General features: G+C 43.8%; 1 protein-coding gene across 33 annotated transcripts in view; it reads left to right on the top strand.

Annotated features, from left to right (window-relative positions):
• The first annotated feature begins 8,018 nt into the window (after positions 1-8,018).
• The window catches only part of LOC123093088 (atherin), an 8,583-nt gene continuing 1,695 nt past the window's right edge, over positions 8,019-14,906 (top strand). For 2 of the 33 annotated variants that reach the window (XM_044514988.1, XM_044514986.1), the window contains exons 1-6: positions 8,019-8,210; positions 10,225-10,390; positions 10,488-11,813; positions 13,070-13,269; positions 13,658-13,729; positions 13,835-13,943. In XM_044514988.1, coding sequence (XP_044370923.1) covers positions 11,007-11,813; positions 13,070-13,269; positions 13,658-13,729; positions 13,835-13,850 — 1,095 coding nt within the window. In that variant the 5' untranslated portion in view covers positions 8,019-8,210; positions 10,225-10,390; positions 10,488-11,006 and the 3' untranslated portion in view covers positions 13,851-13,943. Of the gene's footprint in view, positions 8,211-10,224; positions 10,391-10,487; positions 13,270-13,589; positions 13,730-13,834; positions 13,944-14,723; positions 14,788-14,906 lie in introns of those variants that run through there. The other 31 variants (XR_006445030.1, XR_006445032.1, XR_006445027.1 and 28 more) reach the window with 31 other exon arrangements.

The raw sequence follows: 14,906 nt of genomic DNA, 5'->3' as shown, positions 1-14,906 counted from the left end.
CGCCTACACCAACTCCAATTCTTCCATCAGCCTCTGATGTGAAGAAAACCAAGGCTGCAGAGCGAGCTGCAGTGAAGAAGAGGAAGGCATCAACTGCGTCAGAATCTTCGGCTGCGAAGAAATTAAAGCCCATGACCAGCTCCTTTGAAAATCCAATTGATGTTGTTCCAATTTCATCCATGCCACCAAAGGACCTTGTTCCTTTTGGAGAAGACTATGAGATCCCAAGCAGATCTGATGAAGAAAATCATTCTGCTGCTTCGTCAGAGCAGCTTGATGAAGAAATTGAAGTGGACACAATCCCTTCAACGCCAGTCATTTCCTCACCTATGCCTCAGTTCACAGCTGAAGAGGCTGGTGTTGAGGAAATTGAAGATGAAGATGTGGATATAGGATGCACCACACCTGTGATGAATGATGACTTTTGGGAAAGTCAGCATCCCAACACTCCTCTCTTCACCCCTATCCAACAGATTCCTCAGTCCCCTGCACCAACAGTTCAAATGGGCTCTGAAGAAACTCAACCCACTCCCTTTGTGCATGAAGACATTCCAGCCACTAGTGCTGAAGAACCTGCTGCTGCTGATCCTCAGGTTGCACAAGAAGAGGAACCAAAAATTCCTCAGCCTGAAGAACCTGAGCTCGCGATTCCTGAGGTGGTGATGCAACTCACTGACACCCCTATGCCAAAGCCAAAGAATCCGTTCTCAAGCAAACAGAAGTTCAAGGCTGAAGATTTCTTTGCCGAGCATGTATTCTTCACTGACTACAACCCCTATGACTCTGCTCGCATAAGGAAGAGGCATTTCTGGACTGCTAGTCAAGCCAACTTCTATTCCTCAGTGCTGTTTGACAAAGACAAAATCTTCGATCATGCACATATTCCTCACGTGGACGTGGAATCTCTGCCATGCTTCGAGTCAGTCCTCAGTGTTCTTCATGATGCAGGTTTACTCAATTTCTGCACTGACATTTGCGATTGGAATGAAGAACTCATTCTTCAGTTCTACGCAACACTGCATATCACTGGAGACGCCGAAGATGTCAACTCATGGGTGTTGGACTGGATGACTGAAAACACTCACTATAAGGCACCAGCAACTGAATTGCTTCGTGTCCTTCCTCTCAATCCTCCCCATGACAGTGCACGTTGCATCTACAGTGACCCTGAACTGACAAATCACTATATGCAAGTGCTCAAGAAGCCTTTGAAGCCTGGGCAGGCCCCACGAACCAAATTCCTTGTCAAGGAATTACTCTATGTGCCTCGGACTGTCTATCGCATTCTGACGAAGACAATGAGTCCTATCAAAGGCCACGACTCAAATGATGAAGAAGTCATTGGCATCATGAAGAATATGCTTTTCAACATCATTCATGGCGTTCCTGTCAACTTCCATGATTTCTTCATGAGGACTCTGGGCAATATTGCTATGTCACCATTCGAGCTGAAGCCTTATGCGCCTTGGATTATGAGATTCATCAGGGCAAGATCTTCACTGAATTACAAAGCTGACACTCTGAACCACTGCAGCTACTTGCCTCCCATTGAAGTCCACAAAAGGGCATTTTCCTCAGCTGATGACAAAGGCAAGGCCACTGCTGTAATAGATGAAGGCATTCGTCCATTGGATGGTCAATTTCGCAAGGCTGCATCCTACTCTACCAATGACGACTCTGCCACACATGACTCTGCCGCAAATACCTCAGCCAAGCAAAATCCTCAAGCCACAGCATCCAGGGCGATGACTGATCGTGAGTTACTCCTCAGTCTTCATCAAAAGGTTGATCGCAATCACAAATGGGTAAAGCGTCAGTTTGGTGCACTTCTTCACAATATGACCTCAACACACAATGCAGTGAAGAAGAACCAATACTACCTTCATGAAACCTTCAACCGCACCTGGGCTGTCCTCACTCATGTCTATAGCGCTGAAGAACTGGAGACTATGGGTCTCAAGGAAGAATTTGACTGGTCTGCACCTCCTCCGAAGAAACTCAAGAGGGTCAAAGTTCCTTCATTGGTGGCCAGCTCTTATTCTTCATCGCGTGACACTGATGAGAATGAAGATTTGGACGACACTGCGGTAGGCCCTGCTACAACAAACAACCCCGACAACGCTGGCGCTCCTCCATCGACTTGAAATTCTTCAGGGGCGTTAGTCCTCAGTTTCAATCCTTTTGGTCATTTGATGACAAAGGGGAGAAATCTGAGTTAGTCTTCAAGCGGGTCTATATAAAGGGCGTTTTTTTAAGTTACAACTCTCGTTCTTCTGAAACTTTTATTGGATCGAGTTGTAATCTTAAACCCGATGGTGCGCTGATACTTTTGTTGCACTATGCTCTGAAACCTTTGATGCTTTATTCGGCATGCTTATTCCTTGTTAATGATATTGCACGCATGCTGAATTTCATCAGGCATCATATTTCATCATGCATTTCAAATTCTTCATATTATATATCAAATGCATGTATGAATTACAAGATATAGGGGGAGATCTCCATGATTCAACTCTTCAAATGTGCATTGCCTCAAAAGCAAATTCCTCACTATGCACATCTTTAGGGGGAGTTCTTCTATATCTTGCAATCAAATTCCTCAATATCAGTATTTACACTTCATATGTTTATCCCCGTTGAAAACTTAACCTATATTGTCATCAATCACCAAAAAGGGGGAGATTGTAAGTGCATCTAGTGCCCCTTAGTGATTTTGGTGTATTGAAGACTTATAGGTTAAGGGACTAATGCGTTTGTGAGTGTACACAGGTCTATAAGTCTATGAGGAGTTTGATATTTACAGAGAAAGTCGACCCCTAAAAATGAAGTTCTTCAACTGAAGACTTTGATATTCTGAAGACTTTCTGAAGACTTTGAAAGTGAAGAAATTGGTCTGACCTTGAAGACTTGATATTCATTTGAGGAACATAAAGTGTGAAGACTTTTGTTTTCGTTGTTTCATTTTCTCTTTCTTGAGTCATAGAAAACACCGTACTGTTAAAGGGGGTCGAGGAAATACTAAGGAAAATTTTCCATGTGATGCTCAACTCAAAATCCTACACCTACCAATCCCTTCGAGTGAAGCCTTTGGAAATCTCATACAGTTCAGTCGCTTTCCTCAGTGACAGAGACGAAGTTCTTCTGGTCGCTGAGAAATTTGTTCTGACTGAGGAGTTAGGAATTCGCCAGTGTGAATTGCCTACACAGTGAGGAACATGATAGCCCTGAGGAATTTGAGAGTCAAATTTCCGACCGTTGCTGTGCTGCGCGCCAGCTGTCCAAAAATATCTTATCCACCTAACGGTCATATCATTGAAGGGCATTTATGTCTTATCATGTCGGGTTGCTCCCTAGGCTATAAATAGCCGCCCCCCTAAAACCACTAGCTAGTTGGTTGCTCCGCGAGAACTTGACACTTGTCATTTGAGAGCAGCCCATCCTCCGAGGACTTTGAGCGAAAATCATCGAGTGAGGAAAACCCAAAACCAAACCCCTACAAACCCAAAGTGATTGAGCATCACTGAAGAGATTGATCCTGAGTGGATCCGACGCTTGTTACCTTTGAAGACTGTGCTTCTTCCAGACGGTTAGGCGTCATGGTCTAGAGTATCCAAGAGGAATTGTGGATCGCCGAGTGACCAAGTCTGTGAAGGTTTGGAAGTCGCCTGAAGGCTTACCACGAGTGATTGGACGAGGTCTGTGTGACCTTAGTTCAAGGAGAATACGGTGAGGACTTGGTGTCCTGAGCTGCGTGCTCAGCGACTGGGTGTCCGGGACTGTGTGTCCTTGAGTTTAAATACTCAGCCGCTCCAACCAGACGTACAACTGAGACAGCAGTTGGAACTGGTCTACCAAATCATTGTCTTCACCAACCTAACTGGTTCTATTTCCTCAACCCTTTCATTTCCTCATTACTGTGTTGAGTGTTTGTTCATATCTGTGTTTGAAGACTTTGACTGAAGACTTTCTCAATTTCCTCAGTTTAATTTCTTCAGTCTGTTTGTCTTCACCTTGTGTTATCCTGTGATTACGCTTTCTGTACTCAGTGCTTGTCTTCATTTCATCATGATGACCATGCTTGTATTCTGTTATGCTTACTTCTGAGTACTTATTCCGCTGCAAGTAGTTCTTCGCTAAGGAATTTCCTCACCGGCAAATTCCTCAGTGAAGAATTCATAAAAAACGCCTATTCACCCCCCCTCTAGTCGATATAACGCACTTTCACTTGGTTGCTTGAAGTCGGAGCTGCGGCGGAGTTGTTCTTGCGGTAACGATGACAGGCGCTCGGTGGTCGGCTACGGCGGGCACGGTCGGCGCAAGTCCTGCATATTCCCTTGTGATGATCGTCGTCAGAGTCGGAGCTGTCAGTTGTTCGCGCGTGTGGCCTTCTGTTGGCATGTGCCGTCATGTTTTCGGTGTAGCTATCTTTGTAGCTCCGTGATCCCATGTCGGTGGCCAGGTTGGCCCGTGGTACTCATGTTATATGGGTTGGATTGTATCGGTTTTAGCCCGGTTTTCCGTCAATTAACCGGGCAATTCTCACTCCTTCTTAATCAATGAAAATGGCAAGTCTTTGCCTCGTTTAAAAAAAAATCAGATGAGAAGATAAGGCAGCGCAGCACGCGCTGGGACATGTGTCGTCCGTGGGCCAGAGAAAATCTGCCGGTGGATGTTGAGCGTTTTCCAAAAATATTGTGCTGTGAACAGGACTCGAACCTTGGTCTACTGGTATACGACTCACAACAACAACCAGCTTACCTACGACAGAATTGCTGAAATAGAAATGGAACTTTAGTTTATCAAGTCTTTCCCACCCGCGCAACCTATTGGGCCAGCCCATAAGCAGGGAGGGACGCGCCTTTTTTTTTCTTTCTCTGGCCTTTTTCTGTTTTTGTTTTTCATCTTTAAAATATTTTAGAAAAAATAACAAACAAAATGTGAATTTTTGAAATTGTTGTAGAAAATTTTTTCATGGATTAAAATAATTTTCCTGATAATGAAAAAATGTTCGTGATTTTGAACAAAAATTTCGTGAATTCAAAGCATGTTCATGAATTTTTAAAAAATGTTCAGATTTTTTTTATTGTGAATTAAAAAAGGTTCATGCATTTCAGAAAAAAACATCAAACAAAGATATTCATGAATTTCAAAAAATATTAATCATTTCAAAAATTGTTCAGCTATTCTAAGAATGTTCGCCGATTTAAATAATATTTTCACATGTTTTATAAAAATTGCATCCATTCGAAAAATCTTCATTAACTAATTTTTTTTGGCGATTCATAACAATGTTCAGAAGTTTCAAAAACAGTGTTCACAATAATTGAAAAAATGTTCGTGAATTTGAAAATGTTCATAGTTTCCTAAAAAATATTCATGAATTCAAAGTACTTTCAGTATTTTTAAAAAACTTTTCAGGATCTGAAAAAATTTCTTTTATTGGAAAATGATGTTCGCAAAAAATTAAAGAAAAAACTAAAAATAAATAAAAAATGAAGTTGAAAAAGACGTAAATGGAGCAAAATGTGAAAATAAAAAGGGGGGAAGGGTAAAACAAAAAATATAGAAAGAATGAAATATTAGAAGAAATAACAAGAAAAATAAGAAGAAAATCAGTTCATGGAAGCATTCTAGAACCTTCCCAAACGGGGTGTGAAGAAACTAGACTGGGTCAGCCTATACTGTCGACAGGCGCATAAGAGGGCACGCACTAGCTAGGTTGCTAGACATCGACCTACGCACCGAATAGGAACGGACATGACCATTGATGAAGACTCGCCCAAACGGCTCAACAGTTGTCCGAGTGCAGCATTGCATTAGGGCCTCTACGTGTGATTAATCGATCGTTTGCTGGATGCTTGCTGGTATGTTGCAAAGTTCCATCGGTATACATTATGGGGCTACAATCTTTTGTTATATAATACATTAACACGAATAGGCCACCCTACCCTTCACCTAAAATACAATACAACGGTAACCACGCCTTTCCCCGTACTCCTCCTATACTTATTTCTCAGGCATATAGCCATTGCTCTCAGCCGCCACAGCAACATGATGCCACCGTCGTCATCTCAGAGCATCTAGCCGATGTTATTATCAGCAACACATCAGAGCTCCCTCGGCCGAATCCACACGCCACCAGGATTGCATCGTCAAGGAAAATATATTCAAATGAAGAAAATCTCGAAGAGTGCATCTTGAAGGGAAATTTTTGTCATTTAATCTACATCGACTACTACAATCCTACATCGCGCTCGGTGATGTTTTTTAGTACCCATATGTTCACCTAGATGTCTCCAATCTCCCAGACATTGTTCCTTTTCCTATTGCTGTTATTGGTTGTGTCATATGATTCATGCCACCTGTGGATGTGAACCAGATGTTGGCAATTTTTGCATCACCTTGCCACGGTCATTGGTATGTCATTCCAATGTCAATTTTTCGTGTAAATTTGTTTAGAAGTTAGAACGGGTAGCTTAGAAGCAACTTTAGACTAAAAATGACAACAACATTCTTAGGAAATTAGATCTTCAAATTTATTATTTTCCGAATGGCCTTTTAAAAGTACTTATCTCATTCTCATATGTGTTCAAAATTTCTTTTATGCCTACCCTATTTCTATAGCCCTATCCTCGAGCCTTGCACGATGTATTCTTTTACTAGAAGGGTGTCGTCGTGCCAGGATATTCTTTCTCCTGTTGCAACACACGGGCATATTTGCTAGTCTTAATCAAAACAAAACTTGGGGACGACCGTGATGGTCCTGGCTAAAATCTTAACCCCTGGCACAAAGGAGGAAAATCCTATTCGCCGCTCGCTGCGGCAAACTGTCGAGCGATCGCACAGAGCAGCGCAGCGAGCGACAGACATGGTCCGGCCCACTTATACATAGTGCGTTCAACCGGTTTTGGGAACCTACTAGAAGATTCACTGAACCAGGTTTTTTCCTGTATCATTTTTTTCTGGTTCTTTTCGGCTTTCTATTGTTTTTTTATTTTGTTTTTTTCCTCTTATGTTTCTTTTCTTTAAGTTTTTTTTTAAATCTCACAACTTTGCAAAATTTGTTCGCAAATTTAAGAAAAATGTTCGTTTTTCAATTTTTGTTCGTGAGTTTCAATAAATGTTCCTATATCAAAGTTGTCCATGTTTTCAAAAAAAAAATTGCATTCGAAAAATGTTTAGGAAATTCACAAAGTGTTCCAGCTTTCCAAATTTGTTCACAAATTTATAAAATGTTCATGTTTTCAAATTTTGTTCACAAATTGAAAAAATGTTCGTAAATTCCACGAATTTGTTTGGGAGTTTGAAAAAATGTTCCTGTTCCAAAATTTGTTCGCAAATTTCAAAAAATGTTGATATTTACAAGTTTTCTTTGGAGTTTTGAAAAATGTTCCGTTTCAAAAATTGTTTGCAAATTTAAAAAATGTTCGTTTTTTCAAATTTTGTTCTGGAGTTTCAAAAAATGTTCGCGTATAAAAGTTGTTCGTGTTTTCCAAATTTTGTTTTGAAATTTGAAAAATTGTTCCAGTTCAGTTTTTTGGGTAGTTTAAAAAATGTTTCCATTCTAAAAAATATGTTCGCATCTCCAAAATTCGTTTGTGTGTTGAAAAATGTTTGTTTTCTCAACATTTGTAAAAATAATAAAATGTTCACGTTTTGTTTTTGAAAAAATAAGTTTCGTGTTCTAATTTTTTAAAAACATTCGGATCGGCGTTTGAGTTTTCTTAAGGTTTTGCAATGGTCTGTTATCAAGAAACCTAGCTAGGTCAACTGGTTTGAATCGTGTGCTCGGAATCAACGGGTCTAGCGTTCGATTCCCGCAATTGCATCTTTCTTTTACCAGCGTGTTCGCGAGAGAGATGGGCCGGCCCAGTCTATCGATCCCCCATGCGATCGCTCGACTGGCTTGCCGCAGAGACGCTCCCCGCAAAGTCGGTATATAATAATGGGCCGGCCTATCTCAGATGTCCGGCCCACAACCAGCGAACCCTGGCACAGACGAGACGCTCCCCGCAACGTAGGCATCGGCTATATACACTGGATTCCGGATTCCGGATCTAGGGTTCGTGTCCAACGTCGCCGCGGCGGAGATCCAATCCAACCCGGTTCGAGTTCAACCTCGCGGATCTGCGGCGGCGGCGATGGAGAACCATGGGCACGTCCTCCGCTCCACCGAGACGGCCAAAGCCGCGAGCCAGAGGCTTGACAAGGTGATCCCCGTTATGCTTGATTGCCCCCTCCCCCCCCTGCCTCCGCCAGAGCGGCCAGCCGGATCACACAGCTGTCTGGGACGAATCGATCAAGGCATATTGGATGGCCGTCAGCTCTCATCAACAGTTTGGAGAGGCCATTCGTGAGCTCAGCGTGGCTTCCCCGGATGCACTCCTGATGGTGGTGCTCCGGCCGTATACGCCATTTGTGACTGCGTGCAATCTGCAGTGTCATATAAACCTCAATCTACCGCCAGAGCAGCCTGCAGGGCAATCAGAGCAGCCTGCAGGACAATCAGAGCAGCAGCTGTCTAATGAACATCCTACAGTGGGAGCACCACCTCTTGATAAGGGAAAGTCTGTGCCCATGGGACACCCGTCTGACCAGTGGTGCAGAGGCAGTCTGTACGGGATCCGGTTTGTGATCAGGAATGCTGAGGTGCTGTATCAAAAACTTGCCCAATACCAGAAGTTGCTAGACCAGCACAAGCGACTTGATGGACTGACAAAAGAGGTTGATTTCCTTCTCAGTTCCATCTCTCTAGAGTCGAAGTTTCCCTCCAAGGATGATCTAGCTTCTGTAGAAGACGATTGTCTTGATCACCGTGAGAAGCTTGTTCTAGGAATGTGGAGACGTGCGGTAGTTGATGCCCCTGAAACCCACTATGGATATGGGCCTCATGAAGCCATCAAAAGCTTGCTTCTGCTGGAACATGAGGCGATCTATGAGGCAGCTTATGATCCTTGTTCCCCACCCACAAATATGAATGAAATGAAAGAGACGATCAAACTTGTATCTGAAGGTATGGAGGCACTTCAAGAAGAAAAATATGAGTTTAGGGAAGAATCAAGCATTGACCTCCATTCCTTCAAGTTACTCAACTGTGAGGCGAAGAGAGCAGATACTATACTATCTTGCGAGATAAGTCAGGAGCTTGGCAAGCTTAGAGCTTCAGCTCAGAATCTTGCTTCATTGATGCAGCAGCGGTGGACCGAGGAAACGCTGGGAGGAAGCAGCACCTCCCGCATGCCCATCTGGCTCATCCCCAATGACAAACTGTAATGGGATACGAACGCGCTAAGACCTGAAGTTTCAAGCAGCTCCGGCGGCAGCTTCATGTCAACAGATGCGTCTGATCCAGAAACGGTTGCCCTGGAGGATAATGGGATGGGATGGAACAGCTGAAACGGCAGCAGAATCAGTCTTACTTGATAAGAATGGAAACAGATGTGGCCCAGATAATGCTTGTAGTTCTGTGTCCCAATGACATACGAAATCCTGTATCGATGCAAAAGAAATATCAATGGATACCATGCGATTTTAGTGGCAAAGCCACACCTGGTGTTATTTGAAACGACAATTTGGCTTTTCTTATAAAATTATGTTTGAGCAAATTAGTTAGGCTATGGTTCTTGTAAAATATTTTACTATCTCTTGGTAGACTTTACAACAACTCTTAGTCAAAGGGTGCAAGGTTTCAATTAGACCTATAGATATTTGCAAATGAAGCCTTATGTGAACAGTACATTGAAACATAAATATTACTCCCTCCGTCCCATAATATAAGAACGTTTTTGACAATAGTGACGTTCTTATATCATGGGACAGAGGGAGTAAATAGTAAAACTGCCAAATTATTCTTCTGGGCCAGTTTGATTGAGTGGAAATATCTGTGAGAAGTGATAACACATATACAGTGTATGGCATGGATGTACAGTGAGCTATCTACAGTACTTGCCTGAGATACTTTCTGCAGATGAGCCTTAACTTTAGGATCATGTTAAGCTTGTTAGGGAGTGACAGCGAGTAGTGCTCTCCTTTATCATTGTTTGCTCTGGACCATGTGATCAGCGGTTTCATATTTGGTGTTTATATATTAAATAAAATATACTATCATATCTTTAGATTTGCCTTTCCTTGGTCCCCAGCTGCCAACTGCACTATTTTAATAAGACTTAAAACCATTCATATTTAATCGAGCCCCCTCAATTGACATGGATAATGTGCTTCCAGGTGATTATCAGCATAATTGGTCTTCTTTTATTTGGGAAATTATTAGAGCCTTTAAGGGGAACAATGGAGTTATCAAAGTTCGTTTTATTGTCAACTTCTCAACTTCAATGTGTGTCTTCGTAACTGCTATTGCTGTGTACTATGTAACACAACAAGAGAGCTACCTGTAAGTATTCTATTTCTATAGAAGTGTCCGAGCACATCTGGTTTGATGTTCTGTATTGGGTAAACTGATGAGTTTTTCTTAACGTTTGATTTCTCAGGTACACTCCTCTTTCTGGTTTTTATGGGGTTCTGTCAGGATTGCTGGTGGGCATCAAGCAACTTATGCCAGAGATGGAGCTTAATCTTTTCGTGCTGAAGATTAAGGGAAAGGTTTGTAACTGATACTGTTAATAGAATGACTCTGTTTGATGTTATCGTCTGATCTGACATGTTTATTTTTTGTCCCTACTCAGTGGATCCCATCTCTTACTGCACTAATTTCCGTTGTTGTAAGCTTCTTCATGAAGGACTTGGTATCTTACCTCCCAGTTATACTGTTTGGCATTTACTAGCACACATGCCCGTGCGTTGCAACGGGATATACGCATTTCAGTGGTTTAACATGCATCATCGGTAACGCTACACTCTCGAATAAACTCCTTTTGTCCCTATAATATTTGTAAAATAGAGAAAAGAAAACAGTTTCCACATTAGAAGATAGCACTGCCCCTGGCAATCCAAGCGTTCATGGCATTCTCGGACAGCAAGCAGGAAGCAAACTCTGGAGCAAGCAATACATGGAGCAAACAAGAACTTTTACTTGCATCTTCAAAATGGTGTACTACTCCTGGAGCAAGCAACAAGCAGCAAAGCAATACATGGAACAGAGAATGGTGATGGCAATAGCGTGGACGAGGGAGAAGAGGCTGCCGAGCGTTGCTCTCACTCTCACGCGGCTCTCACTCACTCTGTCCCGCTGCAACAGGGAGCCGCCATGGGCATCGACGCCAACTGCCGCCGCCTGCAGGCTTCGCTCCGATCCAGCCGCCCAAGACATCTCCGCCCCAGTTCCATCCCATCCTCGCCGGCCACACCGCAGCTCGCCGCCTCGCCTGCCGGAGCCCCGCGTCCCAGCCGCCGTCACCCGAGCTTGGCCATGGCGCCGCCAACAGGAGCTCCGCCCGCCTCCGGCCATGTCCTCGGCCGGCTCCTGCAGCCCTGCGCCCGTCCCGGCCTCCTCCACGCCAAGCAGCAGCTCGTCGGAGCACGAGCTCCACCGGGTCCGCCTCCCTCTGTCGTCCCTCTTCTTCTTCTATCTCTTTTACTCCCTCTCTGCCTCTTCTCTGAATTTTCCCCACCTTGACCTTGCAGCTCCCGCCGCCGCCCTGCTCCGTTCATCGCCTTCTCCGCCAGATCCGGCGAGGCCCTGCGTTCCCAGCCTCGTCCCCGCCACCAGGTCGCCGCGCCGCACCACCGGAGACCAGCAGCGCCGTCGCACTCCGTGTCCTATCCCTGCTCGTGTACGTGCGCAGGAGACGCGCCAGGTCGCCTCGCTTCAGGTCTCCTCCTCGCCCGTGGGCCACCAGCACCGAGCCGGCTTTCTGGTGAGACCCCAGTCCTGCCTTAGCCACTACGCCTGAAGCCGCCCCGCCGCAGCGCGCCTCCTCACGTGCCTCGCCCCAACTGAGCACGCCGGCCGCCTTATCCTCCTCTGCCGCGACGCCTCGGCCCGCGAAGGCGCCTCGCCAAGCAGCGGGAAGAGTTGCAGGCTAGGCTCACCTGCCGCAAGCGCGCCCGCGAGCTCACCCCCGTGCCGGCCAAGGCCACCTTCGGGCCTTCGGCGACTCCACGACTCCTTGTCCGCCGCGCCCTCGAACGCCCGCCACAAGGCCGCGCCCCATTCCTGGCCTCGGGCGGCGTGGACGCCGGCGGCAAGAGGAGGCGCGTGCCAGGCGGTGGAGGACGGCTCGCGGGCGTCAGCGGCAAGCGGCGTGCCCGGCGGTGGAGTACGGCAATGGGTAAGCGGCGGCAGAGAACGCAATGGACGCAGGGGGCTTTTTGCAAAATCCAACCGTTTTCTTCAGTAACATATTAAAATAGGACTGCGGGTTAATTTTTATAAACCGAGGGGCTTTTCTGCAAAATCGCTAGCGACGGACGACAGAAACCTAATTTTCTTTATTATTAGGTAAAGATATGAGTTGGATATACCTGCGTTACTTCCAAAAGAGGCTAGAGACAGGCCTGAAAGGGGATCCAAGCGAGGAGTTCTCTTTCTCAAGTTTCTTCCCTACAATTTTGTGGTATTAACGATTCCCCTTTATATAATAGTAAGATCTTAGTTTACGGACTAACTTCCTGACTAATTTATGAAAACATAGCCAAATTCTGGATTCGATAGCCTTTATATTTGGATTAATTTATTAAACATATGCAGACCAGTTCTGGATCCAGTAGTCTCAATATTCCATAGGCTTCTTTGTGGAAGATGCCAGCAAAGAGTCTGCTGAACTATCACGCAGCTTGCAGAATTTTACACTCTGAAAATGACATCAAACGCACACATGATTATACTATGCAACAGACACTTCCACTGATTGCCTGCTTGATTTAACCAATGTAGATTCTGCTGAATTGTCAAGCTACGTTATTTTATATGCCAGGACGTCTCACTCCAAAAGTGACATCAAATTATTTGTTGTCACTGTTCCGGCAGTAGAAGTGGTTCTAGCCTTAGGCTTGTAGGTAACCATGGTGAAGCTGCAGCTAGCTACCAGTTAACGAGCTTTAATAACTGCAATGTGCATACAAGAATAATGACGCAAGCAGCTGACTGGTGGCTTGGTGAATTTGGATGCAGGGACGATCTAGAAGAGTACACAGTCGGCTTCGGCAAGTGTACATCGACATGCTCAAGGAGCAGCTCCTCGACGTCGATACAGTCCCGGGCCGCGCCTCATCTCCATCACCGGCGAGAGCAGCATCGGCAAGACCACGCTCGCGCGCAAGGTCTACCAGAGCCCCGAGATCCGCAACCACTTCGCCATACTACACCGTAAGGTGGTTTGACTGAAGATTTTGACTGAAGTTCTGAATTATGGAGTAGTAGGATCTGAATTCTGAAACTACACCCTGTTCACAGTACACCCTATGAAGCTTCTGTCAACTCTAAAACTTGTGGCCAAACAGCCCACTCAAAGTTTAATTAAGCTTCTTTGCAAACATGTGTTGTGATCTCAAACAAAACTGAACGCTAAAACTTGTGCATTCTTTCTCTTTCTTTCCATTCCTTTTCTTTGAAGTGTAAAAATGAAGTTAATATGAAGTGTGAGGGGACAAGAAAACAACACTTGCTCTAACTGAATTTCTTTGCTCCATAGATATCAGTGATGGACACTTTGCTCTAACTGAATTTCACATTTTCACAATTTGTGATGGATACACACAGAAATAGAGCTGAATATTGCTCATGTACACTTGGCCATGGCATTCAGTTAACTGAATATTTCTACTACAGCAGGTACACACACAGTTATTGTACAGATTGATGCTACTTGATTTTATCATGCCTTCATTGTTCACATGTTCTGTTTTAATGTTTCTGTATTTTTTTTTGGCTGACCAGGGCTCAGAAACAATAGTGTGCCTCACAGCATTTGGATTTGAACATGAATTTCTTAGATTGATTTGCTTTGATATGATATAAGGAAATAGTTGTCTGCGCGTATACTAAGGTACCACTTTACCTTGCTGCTTTGGACTGAAGTTTATGCTTTTATACTTAAGAAGTTAGAGGAATATGAAGCAACAAAGATAGTGTTGGTCTATAGATCCCTACTTTTTCATTCATTGACTCAGGGGGCATCTAAGTAATACTGAACCACGATTTTTTAGGCAACGCCTTTTGTTGGTCTTCAACAGTGTTTATGTAGCTTGCCTGCATGGCCATTGAATGATCTTAGTATTGGGTTTGACAAAGTTTTATAGTTTTGAATTATGCTTTCCTAACATGCAAATATTTTCTAAGACTGACCGTATATGTGTGGCTTCTGTATGGATTCCCAGTCCTCATTCAGAACACCTTTCCTTTTTGTCTTCAAGGATTGCACCCTTCTAAAAAGTTACTCCGATACAGTTGTCCTTGAATTTACCCATGACTAATTCACGTGCCTAAATCATTTCTGTTTAAAGCAATATTTCTTAAACTCCTATCATCATTCCATTCGTACTCATAGATGTGATCTCCTCTATGCCCTTTTTTCCATAACCGGAGAAATGAAAGAATTCACAGATCGTATAGATAATCCTCCGAGTTCATTTTTGCGCTGCAAAGCTGCATGCGTCAACTTAGTTTGAATGTATTTCCTTTTTATTTCTGTTTGAAAAGACACAAGAAAATGACACTTCAATTATATATTTTATCCTTTCAAGAATACAATTTCGATTAGAAGTTATAATACTCATTCAACTTTAAAGGAGTTCTGCGATCTGATTTTGTAAATATTGCTGTTTAGGCCTTTTTTGGTCAATGAGTTGGACCCACAATACCTGCTTCATGATCACAGCAAAGTATATGAGGTATTGATATCATAACAAGCTGGCCTTCATGTATTTCTTATAGATTTATTTCAATCATTAACTTTACTTTTCTGCTAAAAATAATCATTAACTTCCCTTAAGAGGTCAAATGAGTCCCC

Source organism: Triticum aestivum, chromosome 4B (assembly GCF_018294505.1).
Source record: "Triticum aestivum cultivar Chinese Spring chromosome 4B, IWGSC CS RefSeq v2.1, whole genome shotgun sequence".
Lineage (NCBI taxonomy): Eukaryota > Viridiplantae > Streptophyta > Magnoliopsida > Poales > Poaceae > Triticum > Triticum aestivum.
Note: the sequence above shows the minus strand (reverse complement) of the source record. Positions and strands in the feature narration are given on the sequence as shown.